This window comes from Antechinus flavipes, chromosome 2, assembly GCF_016432865.1.
Source record: "Antechinus flavipes isolate AdamAnt ecotype Samford, QLD, Australia chromosome 2, AdamAnt_v2, whole genome shotgun sequence".
Taxonomy (NCBI): domain Eukaryota; kingdom Metazoa; phylum Chordata; class Mammalia; order Dasyuromorphia; family Dasyuridae; genus Antechinus; species Antechinus flavipes.
Genome location: NC_067399.1, coordinates 276,949,600 through 276,967,058, shown reverse-complemented (window position 1 = coordinate 276,967,058; position 17,459 = coordinate 276,949,600). Strand labels below are relative to the sequence as shown.

The following is a 17,459-nucleotide window of genomic DNA, read 5'->3' as shown; positions in this document are numbered from 1 at the left end:
AAAAACCAAAAATACTTTGAATTTATTTTTGTGGTATGTTTGTTTATGTGTGTGCTTACCTAGGAACAAACGTCAATTTCATTTTGGTCTTTGTATTCTCCGAGACTAGCGGAGTGTTTAGTATGTAGCAGTCGCTTTAATAAGTGATTGTTTCCGCTTCTATTTGTGTGTGTGCGTGTTTGTTCTATTTCTGAGTTTACTTCATTTTGGTACTCTCCAGTCTCTATATTCTCTCTGTCTCTGCTTGTGATTTATTTTGTTTGTGCACATGTTCAGTCACTTATTCTATATCCACATATCCAAGGTACACTATTTCAAAGGGAATTATTAGTAGTTGCAAAACAGCCGAAGATGGGACCTTTGCCCTTTAGGAATACATGGCTCCGTATATTGTTGTTGTTGTTTTCCTCTCGCCGATCCCCTTTAAAAATTATCTGCTAGTCCCATTCTCTTAATCTGGCTCTCTGTCTTTATTTTTAATCCCGGGGTTAAGAGTTACAAGATGCGAGCTGGTGCAAAGAAAAGGATTCGAGAATCTTGGTAGTGCATGTTCCCTTATACTAGCACCAGGGGGCGCGCTTCCTCCGAGAGCACCGGCCAACGCAGCCTGACGCTGGGCCCCGAGCGCGCCCGCCTCTGATTGGCGGCGCGGGGGAGGGGAAGTCGCACTTTGATTGGGTCCCTGTCAGGTGCCCGCTGCCGGCAGGTTCGGCTGCGCCGGCTGAGAGAGGCGGGTGAGTGAGGGCCCGGGCAGTGGGGGAGTGGCTGGGGGCCGGGGTCGGGGGCGGTGTCTTAGGGGGTCGCAAGTCCCGGACCGCCTGAGTTGGGGGCTTGCGGTCAGTAGGTTGTGGGAGCTCCGGGGTTGGAAAAGTGCTGTAGGGAGACCGATCCGTGTCAGCGTAGGCTGTATGACCCGGGCGGAGGCGAGGGGAGAAGAAGGGGGGGCAATCAATGTCGGGGGCGAGGGGGGGGAGGGAGAGAGTTATCTGTGGAGCGGGGAGTCCTTAGGGGATGGGGTCACCCGAGGGTCATTGTCAAGGGTAGAGTGGAGCCCGGTGGGAGCAAATCTCGGCTAGTTCTCTGGAACTGGGGGGAGGGGGGAACGTCTCGGGAGGAGGAAGAGAAGGGAAGCGGGGGTGAATGTGTGGAGTCTTCTGGAGACGGGCATGGATCTGAGGAAGGTTAGTGGCTGGGAGGAGATGTGGGGGAAGGCCCCGTTGGGGGTGAAAAAAGTATTGGAATTTGTGAGATGCTTCTGGTTTTGGGGCGGGGAGAATTCTGCCTGGAGCTTAAACTGATTATCCTTCCCATCCGCGAAAACCCCAGGAAATCTTTTAACTAGGAACTGTTGCATGCAGCCCTAAATTCTAGTTAAAAGGGTTCCCAAATGCTTTGACTCCGGGATGAGATATTTGGTTGCTTTAGGCAAGATTTGGAAAATGTTGCTTCCTCATTTGACTACTCCCCTCCAATCCTCCATCCTCCGTCAGCCCTTCCATTCTACTCCCCTCCCCCACACTGCCTCCCTTCTTCCTATCTCTATCCCCTACCTATACTCCCTTTTCCTCCCAAACCCCTTTCCTCTTCCTCCCACTTCTATGGGAGGCTTTGAACCTTCATTGTAGCAATGCATCTTATCACAAAATAAATACTTATGTGCAGTGGAGAGTAGAATTTTCTGCCAAAAAAGTGTGCATTTATGAAAATCAATATTAAAAGTGCCCGTCGTTATGGTTCTCAGTATTTTTGTAATTTGGCTACCCCAATCCCAGTTTTGCTTTTATCTCAAGGTTTTTTCCTTTGCTCCTTCACTGTTCCCACCTCTGCCCCCCCTCCCACTTCCCCCTCCTTTCTTGATCCAAAGCAGAAGTCCTTCGAGAGGAGACTGCTTTCCTCTTTCTCTGTTGATTCTGTTCAAAGTGAGTGAGGTTGCCTAAAGGGCTTAGAGCAGAATCTGAAGTTCTATTCTGTTGCCATCATATGGAGGGGGTGGGGGGTGGGGGGGAGAGTAGGAGGGAGAAGAGAGTAGAAAGAGAAAGGAAAAGTAGTTTGATATAATGACCCAGCTTCTTGAAAAGATACATAGAAGTAAATCTTACTGTAATCAAAGTATATGCCTGTTCTCTCACACAAGCCTCTTTCATAGGGAGCCCAGGCTTATCATTGCTATGGACACTTTCTATTCCCTCCTTCTTGATGTCCCCTAAGGCAAGGATTCTTTTTGTGTGTGTGTCATGGACACCCTTTTGACAGTCTGGTGAAACCTATAGACCCCCTTCTCAGAATAATTTGCTTACATTCATAATTGAAGTAAATTATAGACTTCAATTAAATGTTAGTGAATATAAGGATGTCATTTTTTCCCATCTAAGTTTATATATACCTTTTGAAATCTATCTGTGAGCCTCAGATTAAGAGTCCTTGCTCTAAGATTTCAGAGCAAGGACTTGTGGTAATTCTTTCCTAATCTTAAGATGTTTCCCTTGTTTAGATACTTACCTTGTTTATCCCTTTTCTATTCTTTAAATAAGGGCATCTTGCTCTTTACAGACACTTTTGAGAACGTAAAGAATTCTCTTCTTTACCTCTTCTTTTCAGGCTTCTTTTTAGGCTAGCCATTTGAGAGTTAAGCTCTTCTTTACTTACATTAAAAAAAAAAAAAACTTAAATAAATCCTCACATAATCAAAGTGTATGCTTATTTCTTCATGCAAGCCTTATATTAATAAAGCAATAATTACATATAATCAAATGAAAAGACAAGTCCATCCTTATTGATGTTTATGGAACTTCTGAATATTTTAACTTATGGAACTATTCTGAATATTATAACCCAGCACCCATGTTTCTATTGTTGGTGTGAAATATGAAGTCAAGAAGACAACTTGATGAATTTAGAGTCATGGGTGGAAGTGCACAGGATCATAAGAATCTTAAACATCAGGAAATTCTATTGTAGAGAAAGAACAGGGAGGATAGAAAAAAAATCTAAGCTGCTTAAACTCAGAACTGTACAGAGACTTGGGAATACTTATAAGGCATGAAAATCAGGCCAGGTCACTGAGTCCAAAGCAATAACAAAATGATATAGGCAGAGAGGCATTCTACAAGATACACAAAAGGAAATGAGAAAATATTTTTAAGGCCTAGGAAGGGACCAAGGAAAATGCAGTTTCTCAAATCATGATTGAGGGATAGAAAAAGGAGGGAGATGATCAAAATGATCAGGTCTCTGTGGAAACAAGTCAATTATAATTACAGAAAACATCACCTGTAGTGGGAGGGTATAAAATCAAAACAAAAATTACTGAAGAAGATTGAAAAATATTTTAAAAGGTTGGATGAAGTAAGTAAAGTAAACACTCATATAGCACTTTTTAGCATTTTCCAAAGCTCTTCACTTATAAAAACACTGTGGGGTAGGGAGTACAAGTAGGGGTATTCATATTTTGCAACTGAAGAAACTGAATCTGAGACAAATTAAATACTTGCTTAGAATCATATTAGAAAGTGGCAGAGTCTGGATTTGAACTCAGCTATTCTGATCCTATTTGGTATTATTTCTCTAACTCCCTTCTGCAGAACTTTCAAGCAGTTATTTCTGAAAATTTTTCCTGGCTATTGTCCAAGCACAACCTTGTCCTGTAATACCTAGAGCTTAGGATCTCTTACGAGAGAAATTTGTGTGAAAGCACCCAACTTTCAGTATGACAATATATCAGTAGAAGTGTGCCCCATAGGCCAGTGTCTCCAATAGTTTTATGGTCTTTGTTTAGACACCTAGTCTTTTATACATTTCTTTAAGTTGGAAAAGGTATGGGTTAGATGGAAAATATCCTCTGGGGCAGTTGACACTGAAGTAAACTTCTGGTTTGAATTGGGGGTTTTGATCTTAGACAATGTCCAATGGCTTCTTTCATTTTTTTTTTTTTTTGTTAATGCCTCTAAGCCTAGTCTTTGAGAGTGAGGGAAGAGGTCTAAGAAAATTCCAAATTTACTTACTTACCTTGTTTACCCCTTTTCTATTCTTTAAATAAGGGCATCTTGCTCTTTTTAGACACATTTGAGAATGTAAAGAATTCTCTCCTTTAAATTGAGTTCTAAGTCTAAAATTAGTCTTTGTCAACCTTCTCATTTATCAGTTTCCTGAAGGGGAGCTGCTCCTCCCATTTGTTACTGAAAACACCTTTCCACTGGAGATACTGAAGAAATGTCAGCATCATAAGAGTTAGCTCCCTAATTCTGGTCATAATTTCATTCCTCGAATAACTTTTGACTTTTCCCTTTTGTCTACTTTTCTTATTTTTAGTTATTTGTTTCTTTCAGCTGGCTGCTTCTTCCTTCCCTATTTCTCATCATTTTGCACCTGTAGTCGCAGTGTAATCTTCTTCTTGTTTCCATATTTCCCCTAGTCTCCCATGCAGTTTCCTCTCCAGTATTCTTGTCCTCTCTCCACCATGGGGGCTGATGGGTGCTGTCTCCTGCAGATCGGGATGAGTGGGTCTCCTGGTGGGAATGTGGTCTCTGACGGCCAGTGAGATCGAGAGTGCCACGCCCCGCTTCTTCGTTGGAGCTGGGGATGAGGGGCTGGGCACCCAGGGAGCAGGCATGAGTGTGGAGGAGAGTGAAAGTGAGCTCCTTGAAGATGAGGAAGACGAAGTGGTAAGTACATGAAGAACAAAAGATGTAACGTGGAGCCACTTTACTAAGCTTAGGCAGCATTCAGTGGTGACCACTTCTCTACCCTCTCCAAAGGCCTGATCTACCTGCCTTCTCTCTTGGCACCTGGCTCTTTCCTGTTTGAAGAGATGGTACTTCATTTATAGAACTTTTGCTCCAGTGAACTTGTTAGAATCTAAGGGGTTGCTGGGTATCCAGGTAGTTTGATGCCTGGTCTCAAAAATACCTTGCTGTGCTGCTATGGAGAAGACATTATTCTATGAGCGGTGGGAGTTCCTAAATTTGTTTTGGGGTGGGTGGAAAAGGGGGTGCCCTGTAGTTAGAAACGTGCTCTTTAGGCTTGACTGTATCCTCTAGCTTATATAGGGGAAATCCAATGTTCTGGCAAAAGGGGAGGCTTTGTGTCCCTAGGAAGTCCTGCCACAGGGTTTCTGACAACATCTTCCACATTGCAGCCTCTTGAACGGCAGATTATTGTTGGCATTTGTGCCATGACCAAGAAGTCCAAGTCCAAGCCAATGACCCAGATCCTAGAACGACTATGCCGCTTTGACTACCTAACTGTGATTATTTTGGGTGAGGATGTTATTCTCAATGAGCCTGTGGAGAACTGGCCACCTTGCCACTGCCTCATTTCTTTTCACTCCAAAGGTGAGGACTTTAGGGAGAAAAAAGTAGAATGGGATTGAGAATGGTGGGGTTTAGAAATTTAGATTATTAGCCCTTCATTATTGCATCACATTGGAAGAGTGACAATGAATGTTGGTGCTTATTCCCTCAACATCTTTTTTTGGGGGAAATACCATCTTGGGTCGGGGGAGGGGTTATGCACTATATCTTAAGATAGTTCCACAGCTTCTAGAACCATCAGAAAGTTTGAGCTCCTGGAAATAATTCTAGAGGATCTTTTGAGACTTTGGGAAGTGAATCAGGAATAGTGGTAGGGTTAGTAGAGGGATTCAGTAAAAACTGAAAATTCTTTTTATAATGTTTGTGTATTGTATTCTGCCTTTCTGCTAGGTTTCCCCCTGGACAAAGCAGTTGCCTATGCCAAGCTTCGAAATCCCTTCCTCATCAATGACCTAACTATGCAGTACTATATCCAGGACAGGTATGGCTTCCTACTGGCCTGTCAGATATGTTCAATTGGGTCTTTGTTATTGCCCACAGATTTAATCTCTAGCATTTGGGAATCTCATTTGGGCAAAGGGCATAATTAGAAATGTGCTTCTTTCTCACATTGTGCTCCAATATCTTTATCTCCACTGAGTTCCCATCCCTACCCTTCCCCTCATGCTTTCTCTAGCTAATAGTTTTGGGGTTTCAGGAGGGAAGTATACCGAATCCTGCAAGAGGAGGGCATTGATCTGCCTCGATATGCTGTGCTTAATCGTGACCCTGCCCGGCCAGAGGGTAAGTATCCAGCCCCATCCCTTGCCCAGCCTACTGGGCTTAATCCTAGCTCAGTATCTAGCTCAGTATCCATCCGATTTTCTGCTATTATCAGTTAAGTAGGGTTTTTGTTGTTGTATATAAGGAAGGGCTAGAGACCTTGAGGTAGAATTTCTGGGATGGTTCCTAGGATTCAGGGCTTGTGAATTTGAAGGTTGCAGAGACTGAGGCGCTGGGGGGATTTCAGTGATAGAAGAGGTGTGCCCAAGGCCCCCAAGACTGACCATATTCTACCTCTCAGAGTGCAACCTCATAGAGGGTGAGGACCAGGTGGAGGTGAATGGAGCTGTGTTTCCCAAACCATTTGTGGAGAAGCCAGTGAGTGCTGAGGATCACAACGTCTACATCTACTATCCCAGCACAGCTGGTGGGGGGAGCCAGCGCCTCTTTCGTAAGGTGTGGGGGCAGTCAGGGATTTGGGAGGGGCAGAGAGATGGAAGAATAGGGATGGAATTGTGGGGGTAAAAGCTGAAAGATTCAGGAACAAAATGGTGAGGGAGGATGGACCCACATGTTTTTTAATCCCTTTCCTTTTCGTAGATTGGTAGCCGAAGCAGTGTGTACTCTCCTGAGAGCAGTGTCCGAAAAACTGGATCTTACATCTATGAGGAATTCATGCCCACAGATGGCACTGATGTCAAGGTTGTAGAGGAGGGAAGAGGATGGGGGTATACAAGTTATACAGATCATTCCATTTTGGAGGCAGAAGGGACCTCAGAGGCCATATAGTTCAGTCCTCTCATTTTAGAGAGCTATTTCCTTTCCTTTATAGATAAGAAAAATGAGAATTTAAATGAATTGCCCATAGTCAAAGGTTAAGAAGTTATTATGGAGGGGGATTGGAATTATAAGGGGAGGATATACAAAATAAAGGCTGAATATGGATATGTTAATGTACCGAAATTACAAGGTAAAGAGTATAGATACGGGGTTTGAGTCACAATTTATAACATTTGTAATGACTGTAGTTGTGAAAGTTATATTGCAGTTGGAGTATTTTAAAGTAGAAAATGAAAGATAATGTTGGGGTATTGATGGAACAGTACTTATGCCCTGATAGCCTTAGGTGGATGAATGTTAATTTTCTCAGATTTAGGATCTTTATTCTAAACCAAGCCTAAACATAATATTCAAAGTCCCTTTTTAAAAAGTGATTTATTTCTCATAATCTCTTCAAATATATATATGTCATGAATGGTCTGAGGGAATTGTGTGATGTGAATTGTCTCAGGAATAATATATTTTTGTAGGTGTATACAGTGGGGCCAGATTATGCCCATGCTGAAGCCCGAAAGTCCCCAGCATTAGATGGAAAGGTGGAAAGGGATAGTGAAGGGAAGGAGATTCGATACCCAGTCATGCTGACTGCCATGGAGAAGCTGGTGGCCAGGAAAGTCTGTGTTGCTTTCAAGGTAGGGGAAGATCCACGATGGTGGGATGGTGATGGTGGTGAAGGGAAATATAGGCTAAAGGGGAAAAGGCATGGGGAATTGGAGAAGAAACTTTTCTTCCAACCTGGTTCTATCTTTCACCTTAACTCTTCCACAGCAAACAGTCTGTGGGTTTGACCTTCTTCGTGCCAATGGTCATTCCTTTGTCTGTGATGTCAATGGTTTCAGCTTTGTCAAGAACTCAATGAAATATTATGATGACTGCGCCAAGATCTTGGGGTATGGTATGGGAGACATTGGTTTGGATGAGGGGAGTGGGGTTACCCTTTTTTTTTTCCTCTTTAACAGAGATTTCTTGCATTTTTATTCTTTACCATTATAAGTAAGGTTGTTCCACTATTTTGCTGTATCTTCTTTCTAGGAATACCATAATGCGGGAGCTTGCCCCCCAGTTTCAGATTCCTTGGTCTATTCCTACAGAGGCTGAAGACATTCCCATTGTCCCCACCACATCTGGTACCATGTAAGAGAAAGAGAACCTGTAGTTATTTACCCACAGAAATATCTGGGGCTGGGGTTTCCCAGGACTCATTGATAAGCATCTACCATCTCTTCCCAGACTAATAAGGGGATCTCTTCCATAGCCACACCTCTATTTTTTATTGCATATAGTATCCTTTTCCCTCCCATTAAGGGATTTGCTGATTGAGATTGCTCTAACATGTTCCTTCTTTCCAGGATGGAACTCCGTTGTGTCATTGCCATCATCCGTCATGGGGATCGAACTCCCAAACAGAAAATGAAGATGGAAGTTACGCACCCCAGGTAAGGGGGGAGTCCATATACCAAGTGAAGAAAAGGGAAGGCAGATTAAAGTAGCTTGTTCCTACAGTTCTTGACTCTCCCACTTATGTTTTCTTTTACTCATTCATGCTCAGGTTTTTTGCACTGTTTGAAAAACATGGTGGTTATAAAACTGGGAAACTGAAGCTGAAAAGGCCTGAGCAGCTGCAGGTGAGTAACTTAAAGAGCAGAGAGGGGGGAAGGTGGGGCAGTCACCATAAGAGGAAGAAATATGAGTTTAGGAAATCTGTCAGGGAAAAATATAAAGTAATCCTAAGATGGATGGGTGAATACCAAGAGTCATGAACATATCCCATTATTCCCTTTCTTCAGGAGGTGCTGGACATCACTCGGCTGTTGTTAGGAGAGCTGGAAAAGGACTCTCGTGGTGAGATTGAAGAGAAGATAGGAAAGCTGGAGCAGCTGAAAACTGTCTTGGAGATGTAAGGAGTGGGATGAGAATAAGGAAACCTGACATGGGTTGTTAGCTGGAGTCTATGTCCTGGGGTTATAAAGGACAGTGAACTTTGTTCTTGGCAGGTATGGTCACTTCTCAGGCATCAATAGAAAGGTACAGCTGACTTACTATCCTCATGGAACCAGGGTCTCTAATGAGGAACAAGGTAAGATGTACAACCCATTCTAGTTCTCTGAATCTCTAGACCCATAAAACACCCATTTTTTGCCCCACCTCCTTCCTGCTTTCTAGTTTCATCCCCCATCCCCTTCTCTTCCTACTCAGATTTGTTGAGGCTAATATTCAGACCTCTGCATTGTGCTGGATTCCTAGATGGTTGTCCAGTCCCAATTCACTGCTTTTTTTCCCCCTTATGCATTATTTATTAAAAGTATAGTACCAAATGGCCTGTCCACCCCACAGTATGTCACAATTTGATCAACATTTATTCTTTATCCACTTGGTGTTTTTAGCATAGATAGCTACACAGATTTCTTATTAATTCATTAATTCATTTATTTTTTAATAGTATTTTATTTTTCCAAATGCATGTAAAAATATTTTCAACATTCTTTCTTTTTTTTTTTTTAACTAAAACTTTTTATTTAAAAAGCATATGCATGGGTAATTTTTCCAATATTGACCCTTGCATAACCTTTCGTTCCAAATTTTTCCCTTTTTCCCCCCACCCCCTCCCCTAGCTGCCTGGTAGCCCAATACATGTTAAATATGTTGAAATACATTAACATTCATTTTTGTAAGACTTTGTTTTCCAAATTTTTCTCCCTTCCTCTCCATGAGAGTAAGCAATCAATCTGATACAGGTTAAATGTGCCAATTCACTGTTTTCTACTACCCTCAGATCAACAGCAAAAGACCCTTGCTCCGTCTCTGCTGTTGGTGTTAAAGTGGGGTGGGGAGCTGACTCCTGCTGGTCGTGTCCAGGCTGAGGAGCTGGGACGAGCTTTTCGCTGCATGTACCCAGGTGGCCAGGGTGAGTTTGTTGAGGAGTGAATTTATGGTGGGTTTGGAACAAAATAAATATGGGATGAGTGGCAAGATTGGGGGGGAAAATCACCCTGACAAGGAAATATTGCAGGGGGGAGGAATAAATTTCCTCTTCCCTGCTCTAGGATCCTGACAGATGTCTATTTGTGGTCCTCTTCACTCCCAGGGGACTATGCTGGCTTCCCTGGTTGTGGGCTCCTACGGCTCCATAGCACTTATCGCCATGACCTCAAGATCTATGCTTCAGATGAGGGTCGTGTACAGATGACGGCTGCAGCCTTTGCCAAGGTGTCCACCCTAACCCCAAAGTCATGGACATTGGCAGTTGGAAATGCTGCTAATTTAGGTGGAGGGTTAATACAGTAAAGGGATTTGGGGTGCTCATCTCAATAGAATAGATTGGTAGCTGGATGACTATATATGACCCTTTTCTGTTCTTCTGGGAATAGGAGGTGGGATGTAGGGGCACCCCTGCCCCAACCAAGTCAGCTCTGTGTCTTCTTTGTACCCCCTTATGCCCATTCTACCCCTCCACCACTAGGGCTACTGGCCTAGAGAGGGGATTAACAATGCCCCCACTCCCCATGGCTCTTGTCATAGGGATTGCTGGCACTGGAGGGGGAGCTGACACCCATCCTGGTGCAAATGGTGAAGAGTGCCAACATGAATGGGCTTCTGGACAGTGATGGTGACTCTCTGAGCAGCTGCCAACATCGTGTGAAGGCACGATTACATCACATTCTACAACAGGATACATCCTTTGGCCCTGGAGACTATGAGCAGGTCTGAGCTCCTTTGTGCTCTATCCTCCAAATATCTCATCCTCTAATCACCCAGTCATTGCATTTAGATGGTTGTATTCTGTTTTTGTCTTTTGGCATTTTTGAATTCTTAGGGTTTCATTAAGGCCTTGCCTTCCTTTTCCTAGTGGCCCTGCTTCATGATTGGATACTTCAAGGACTGTAAATGAAATCTATTCTGGTGGACTCAGATTATATTTATATTATAGACTAGAATCAAGACAGGAGACCTGCTTTGCCTGGTTTGCTTTTGCATAAAGAGCTGGTCTATACCCAGCTGATAAAAGAGTTCCCCATCTTAAGACCTCATCTTAAGAGTCACTCTTTCCCTAAGACAATCCGATTTCCAGGGTTAGTCTAGGTCTTGGTAAGTAGGGGATCATTTGCTAAATTGAAGTTGAACAACATCTCTCCATTTCCCCTTTCTCTTAACTGTGTTATTCTTTGGGGAACTTGAGTAGACTGGATAACCAAATACTTTTTTCTGTGTGGGTCCAAGGAGAGGTAAGTGACTGTGGCCAGGATGTAATGAGGCCTTGCCTACTTTTCCGCACCTAAGTATCGAGTTGGATTGAATTGGCCCTTCATCTCTTTTTCTATCCTGCAGTATTTACTATGAGTTGGAGGTGGAAGAGTCTAGGTTATGTGAATTGTCTCCATGCCCTTGTAGGACTCATTTACATGACCAAGAACATTTACCTTCACTGATGATTCCTTCTCTATTTATGGTTATCTTAGGCCCTTTCCTCCATCTCAGGCCCTTTTTTCCACTCCTTGCCCCCTTTACTGACCATAATTGTCTCAGATGATAGAGAATTCAGGCTAGTGTCTCCAAATACTAGATACCTCTAGACATAAATAGATTTAAGTTATAGATCTCCACCAAAAAATGTCCATCAGAGGAGACTGGCATTATTATCCAATTCCAGGAATCTGGTGAGGAGCCCTGATCTCATGATACTCTTTCTCTTTTTGTTTCCCTCAGCTGGCCCCTACTGGCAGCCTTTCCCTGCTTAACTCAATGGCCATAATTCAGAATCCTGTGGAGATCTGTAACCAGGTATTTGTTCTGATTGAGAATCTCACATACCAGATCCGGGAACGGCTGCAGGACCCCAAGTCAACAGGTGGGTAAGAACATTGCCATCTTTTCTCTAGTATGTTGTCAAGGTTCTATTGTCTCTTCCTCTGAGTGCCTGGGAGATACACCTGGCATATTTAGAATATTGCTTGCTCTCCAGGAAAGTGATGGTGTACCAAATCATGGTCCTTTGCTCATTGCTTAATATGGCTTTTCCCTGTTATCTGTAGACTTGCAATTGTATCACAGTGAAACTCTGGAATTGATGCTGCAGCGCTGGAGCAAGCTGGAACGTGATTTTCGGCAGAAAAATGGACGCTTTGATATCAGCAAAATCCCTGACATCTATGATTGTGTCAAGTATGATGTGCAGCACAATGGGAGCCTGGGGCTCCAGGGAACAGCAGAATTGCTGCGACTCTCCAAGGCGTTGGCTGATGTGGTCATTCCTCAGGTTGGTTCTGGAAGTGGCTCATGGCTAGAATCTGGAAGGGCAGGAGAAAGTATCGAGGCAGAGTGGGATTAGTTGAACTGCTACAACCTTCTCTTGATAGGTACCCTTGGACTATGAGTAAGAATAAAATACTCTGGCCTACGTAAAGAATCCTGGTAACACATGGAGCAGGAGCAATAATGGGTTTGAGGAGAGACCTAGGAATGAGAGGAAGGCAGGAGGATAGTGTCAGGTTTGAGGGTCAGTGGGAGTAGGCAGAAGCAAAAGACTCTCTTGAATGCTTACTTAGCCTCTGGTTCTCTAGGAGTATGGCATCAGCCGAGAGGAGAAACTGGAGATTGCTGTGGGCTTTTGTCTCCCATTGCTGAGGAAGATTCAGCTTGACCTACAGCGAACCCATGAAGATGAGTCTGTCAACAAGCTGCATCCCCTGTGAGGGAGAATTAAGGGGGCACTGGCTGGGGCAGGGGGAGGGAAGCATGTAAAGGGCTCTTGGGGTTAGTGTTCCCCTCTGGAACACTTAGAGGTTTGGGCCTAGGAGGACTACTGAATATCGGAAGAGATCCTCTTTGGGGATGAAAGAAAGACATGGTGGAGGGTTGGTGTTATGACTACCTACTTATGAATGATGAGGTAACTTTCTCAGGTACTCCAGAGGGGTGCTCTCCCCAGGCCGCCATGTCCGTACTCGTCTCTACTTCACCAGTGAGAGCCATGTCCATTCCCTGCTCAGTGTCTTCCGTTATGGAGGGCTTCTTGATGTAAGGACCTTCTCTCTCCACGTCCCTGTCATCTTGGGAAGCTCCATTCCTTAGTTCTTCTTGTTCTCTAAGCAAGCCTTTCTTTGGGTTTCTTAGCCCTCCCTCATCCCAGCCTCAGGCTCATCACCCTTCCCAGTCCTGTCTTATCTCTTTTTCTCAGATGTCTTTCCTTATCTTTGATAGGAATCTCAGGATGCACAGTGGCAGAGGGCTCTGTCTTATCTCAGTGCCATTTCAGAGCTCAACTACATGACTCAGATCGTCATCATGCTATACGAAGACAATACCCAGGTCAGGAGATGTAGGATCAGATAAAGATCTACCCTTTTTTCTCCCAACCATTATCAGAGAAGGAAGTCCTCTCCCATCCCCATGATCTGTGGGTCACAGTGTGGAAAATCATTTGGATTACAGAGTACTTCATTAGCCAGGACAGTTAGGAGCTTCCTGGTAAACAGAACCAGTTTTAGTAATTAGTGGTGCCAGAGGGAATGATGTAGAACCCAGTCACTGGACTGACCGCTAGAGTGAGAGAAGAGGAAGATCTAGATAAGTCTCCCTTCTCTCTTGAGTTTTATAAATGTTTCTTTAAGTGGATTCCATAATGACCCAGGTTCCCATGGGAGGTAGAGGAATAATATTTATATTTGGCCATGTCATATGAACAAGAGACAACAGGGTTGGGGGAGGCAGTGTTCCTTGATCCTAGAGATGACAGTAGAAGAGGGTTTATAGCAGTATGGTACTGGAGAAAGAGGCAGGATACAGAAACCTAAAAATTAGGTGCCTTTCTTCTTGGAACTCCTTTTCATCATTATCACCCCGCTTCTTACCATCCCATCCTTTTACATCCTCTCATCATATCCTCTAGGATCCCTCATCGGAGGAGCGATTCCATGTGGAATTACACTTCAGCCCTGGTGTGAAAGGTGTTGAGGAGGATGGTAGTGCGCCCACTGGCTGTGGCTTCCGTCCAGCCTCTTCAGAGGTAGGAAAGGTGCTGGAATCTGGGTCTCAGAACTTGGGACATAGGGGTCCAGAGCATTGGTGGCAGAGGGTGAAGGGGCTAGAGAAGGAGATCACCCTTTCTTCTCTAACACATTGATGCAGAATGAGGAGCTGCAGACAGACAAAGGCAGTATGGAAGATCTGTGCCATAGTAAAGATCAAGATGAGCCAGATCGGGTGTTGCAGACATCACCCCAGCCTCCTGAGATCTCTGGTCTTCCAAGAAGATCCCCACTCATCCGCAACCGTAAAGCTGGCTCAATGGAGGTAATGGGGAGAGGACAGGAGAAAGGATGGGGAAGGGAAACACTGGACATTATTCCTGTGTTCTCAACACTGCCCTTCTTATCCCTCATACTCAGTGACTTTTGAAGTTCTACAGCAGCAACTTGTTTGAAGCTAGAGAAATCCCAATGATGGAGGGCCAAGAGTGGTGGTACAGAAGCTAGGAACATTGAGATGTGGGACCTGGGCAATATGAGGAAAGGCAATTTTTTAAAAATCAGGAGACTAAAGCTGGCCACTTTACATTCCTATAGGACCTTCACAAAAATCTTAGTCCAAATGTCAGTCTTATTGGTTCTCTTTCCTGGAAAAAAAGAATTATCTTCATTGAACCATGTGAACCCATTTTCTTGTTCTAGAGAGACAGTTTATTTGGCCCTGTGATTAATCTTGATTTCAGAGGCTTTTTCATATTTAAGTCCTGTTTTCTGCAGTGGGCTATTTTGTTCTTTGTTCAATCTTGTGTTTTGATGAATTTTTTTTTTCCTGGTCTTCAGGACCCTATGAAAATCTCTTAAGATAACTTGAAACTGGCTTTTATAGTCAGCCATGATTTAAAAGTCTCTCTAAAGAGGTAACTAGAGAACTTTGGAATCCTATTCCTTGAAATCATTCCTCATTTCTTTATCCTTTTTTTTTTTTTTTAGATTAAATTTTTTTTAAATCAGCAAAAATCTGCCTTCTCTCCCTCCTGTCCCATACACCCCTTCTCCCTGTAGAGAATGAAAGTAAAACCAAATCTTTTGATATGCATGTGTTGTCAATCAAAGCAAATTTTCACATTGATCATGTCCAAAAAGAAAAAATACACACACACACACATTCACAAACACACTCACACCCTATATATATATATGTATGTATGTATAACACATACACATATACACTTATTCTACACTCTGAATTTTTCACCTCTATCAGGAGGTGAGTATCATGTTTCATAATTAGTACTTTGGAGTCATTTGTATAATGCCTGGCAATTATTTGTTTATGTATCATATTATTGTACCATATACATTTTTATTTATTTGTATTTATCAATGCTTCTATTCTATTTCTAGAGTTAAAATCGATGTATATATTACTTTTTTTTGGATCTGCTTTCTTCACTGTTACTTCATATAAGTCTATAATTTATGTTCTAAATGTTTTTTATTTTTTAAAAAGTTCTTATTTTTAGTGATATCTTCTATTTTTACAACATTTTTCCAAATATGTCTTCCCTCTTCTTTTCCTTAAGAGCACTATTTTATATAGTGCTTTCTAATTGCTAGGCATTTTACAAAACACTTTTTTACATATGTTATCTTTTTGATTCTCATAATAACTCTGTGAGGTGGTTGCTATTATATATCCTTATTTTACAATTGAAGAAAATGAGGTAAATAGATTAAGTGACTTGTCCAGGGTCACAAAACTCATAAGTATCTGAAATCACATTTGAACTCAGATCTTACTGACTCCAGGTCCAGCCCTATCCATTCTGCCATCAATTAGTCATTACTAAGAGCAAAGATTTAAAAAATAAAGAGAAAAAAATTAATCGAGAAAAACTAAACAATATACCAATCACATCTGACAATATAATATGCATAATTTTATACCTTCTGCAAGGAAGGGAGAGAAGTACATTTTCTAACTTCTTCTTGAGTGTCATTATAATATTAGCAGAGATTTTTTGGAGGGAGGGTGGTTTCTATTTACATTGTTGTGATGATATATTTTTTTCAGGTTATACTTCACTCCTTTTAAACACATATTAAGCCTTCTTTCTTTGAATTCTTGGTTTTTATCATAATTGTCATTTCTTATGGCATAATATATTTTTATTTCATGGTTTGTTTAGCTATTCTCTAATTAGATATCGTCTCCCCGCTAGTTTTTATATATTATAAATATCATTGCTTGGAATATTTTTGACAAATAGGTCTATTTTTTAAACCTGTCAGTTAACAACTCTATGATATAATCCTAGTAATGGAGTCCTAGGACCAGAGGTGTGAAGTTTTATAGCTGTATCACTTAATGCTATTTTGAGAATCCTGACCTGTGATTTTATTAATGTAGATTATTACTGGTTTGTATATCATCTCCATTAATGCAAATCAGCCATTTATTTGTTACTTAGGCTTTTTGTTGCCTGGGATATTAAGTTATAAGATTCATAATTATACAGGTATGTGTCAGAGGGACTTGAACCCCCATTTGTTCCTTCATCGCCTGTTTTCTTTGTACCATTCTGCTTCTCATATAATGCCCTATTGCTTAATAAAAGAATCAGGCCAATTTTTAGCTCCACCGGCTATGAACCGTAAAGCACACCTGCTTTTCTATAGTAGTGCCAGCATTTAATTTTATCATATTTGACCATCTTTGTCAATTTGATAAATGAAGGGTGGCAACTCAGAGTTGTTTTAAATTTGTGTTTCTTTTATCATTAGAGGATTTGAACACTTTCATTTGTTAATTGATCACTTAACTTATTATGAGCCTGTAAGGATCCTTCTCCTTAACTATGTTCTGCCTAAGAAGGACTGCTGTCTTCCTGGTCTACCCTGATGTGTTCTTTAACCCAGTAGGAAACTCCTTTCCTCTGCTCTCTAGTTCTATAACCTTGTCATTTAATCAATCCTGTCTCATTCTATTATTTGCATTCTACTTTTTCTCTATTTTAGTATGGGGAATATATGACTCTGATACCTTATATTTCCTAAATAGTCTGTCCAACTCTAACTAGCTTTGCTCTGTGGGAGCTAAAGATTAGAGAGGTGGCCTTCTGCAGTCCTTGAACGATTCTTTATCTGGCCTACTTGCAGGTCACAAATACGCAGTGCTCAGCCAGGCTGACCAAATAACCTTTTGGGATAGCCAGTGAAGACCAAGAGACCTCCCCTTGCCTCTCCCTGCTGCTGGACTACAGCCCCAGGGCTATGTTCACAACCTACGGCATTCTGTGTATAGGTCCCCCTCCTTACCTCTTTTCCTTGTCCTACCTTCTGTCTCTGAGGCTTGGGAGTAGGAGCTTAGCACATCTTCTAGGTAGGGCAGGACATGGTGGTTGGAGGAAACAATCAGGTGTGTTTACTTGAAAAATCTATTTTGAATTTTGAGGGAGAAGATGGTAAACAGGGAGCTCAGGAGTGTAATTGTAGGACAACTGAACTTTCTCCCTTCCCTATGTAAGTAGAGTTTGGAGAAAGGAGTCATTAACACAAAAGTGAGGGGAAGGGGTCATGTAGA

At 42.3% G+C, this 17,459-nt stretch overlaps 1 protein-coding gene across 11 annotated transcripts in view; it reads left to right on the top strand.

Moving 5' to 3' along the window:
* Window positions 1-684: 684 nt before the first annotated feature.
* PPIP5K1 (diphosphoinositol pentakisphosphate kinase 1) overlaps window positions 685-17,459 on the top strand; it is a 39,176-nt gene continuing 22,401 nt past the window's right edge. For 3 of the 11 annotated variants that reach the window (XM_051977206.1, XM_051977205.1, XM_051977199.1), the window contains exons 1-23: window positions 4,052-4,661; window positions 5,135-5,330; window positions 5,700-5,790; window positions 6,007-6,092; window positions 6,373-6,527; window positions 6,672-6,773; window positions 7,382-7,543; window positions 7,680-7,801; window positions 7,944-8,045; window positions 8,261-8,347; window positions 8,461-8,536; window positions 8,699-8,808; window positions 8,906-8,988; window positions 9,685-9,816; window positions 9,997-10,118; window positions 10,431-10,613; window positions 11,616-11,757; window positions 11,942-12,165; window positions 12,470-12,597; window positions 12,812-12,926; window positions 13,110-13,217; window positions 13,798-13,914; window positions 14,037-14,201. In XM_051977206.1, the coding sequence (XP_051833166.1) occupies window positions 4,515-4,661; window positions 5,135-5,330; window positions 5,700-5,790; window positions 6,007-6,092; window positions 6,373-6,527; window positions 6,672-6,773; window positions 7,382-7,543; window positions 7,680-7,801; window positions 7,944-8,045; window positions 8,261-8,347; window positions 8,461-8,536; window positions 8,699-8,808; window positions 8,906-8,988; window positions 9,685-9,816; window positions 9,997-10,118; window positions 10,431-10,613; window positions 11,616-11,757; window positions 11,942-12,165; window positions 12,470-12,597; window positions 12,812-12,926; window positions 13,110-13,217; window positions 13,798-13,914; window positions 14,037-14,201 (2,955 nt within the window). In that variant the 5' untranslated portion in view covers window positions 4,052-4,514. Of the gene's footprint in view, window positions 735-4,043; window positions 4,662-5,134; window positions 5,331-5,699; window positions 5,791-6,006; window positions 6,093-6,372; window positions 6,528-6,671; window positions 6,774-7,381; window positions 7,544-7,679; window positions 7,802-7,943; window positions 8,046-8,260; window positions 8,348-8,460; window positions 8,537-8,698; window positions 8,809-8,905; window positions 8,989-9,684; window positions 9,817-9,996; window positions 10,119-10,430; window positions 10,614-11,615; window positions 11,758-11,941; window positions 12,166-12,469; window positions 12,598-12,811; window positions 12,927-13,109; window positions 13,218-13,797; window positions 13,915-14,036; window positions 14,202-17,459 lie in introns of those variants that run through there. The other 8 variants (XM_051977201.1, XM_051977208.1, XM_051977204.1 and 5 more) reach the window with 6 other exon arrangements.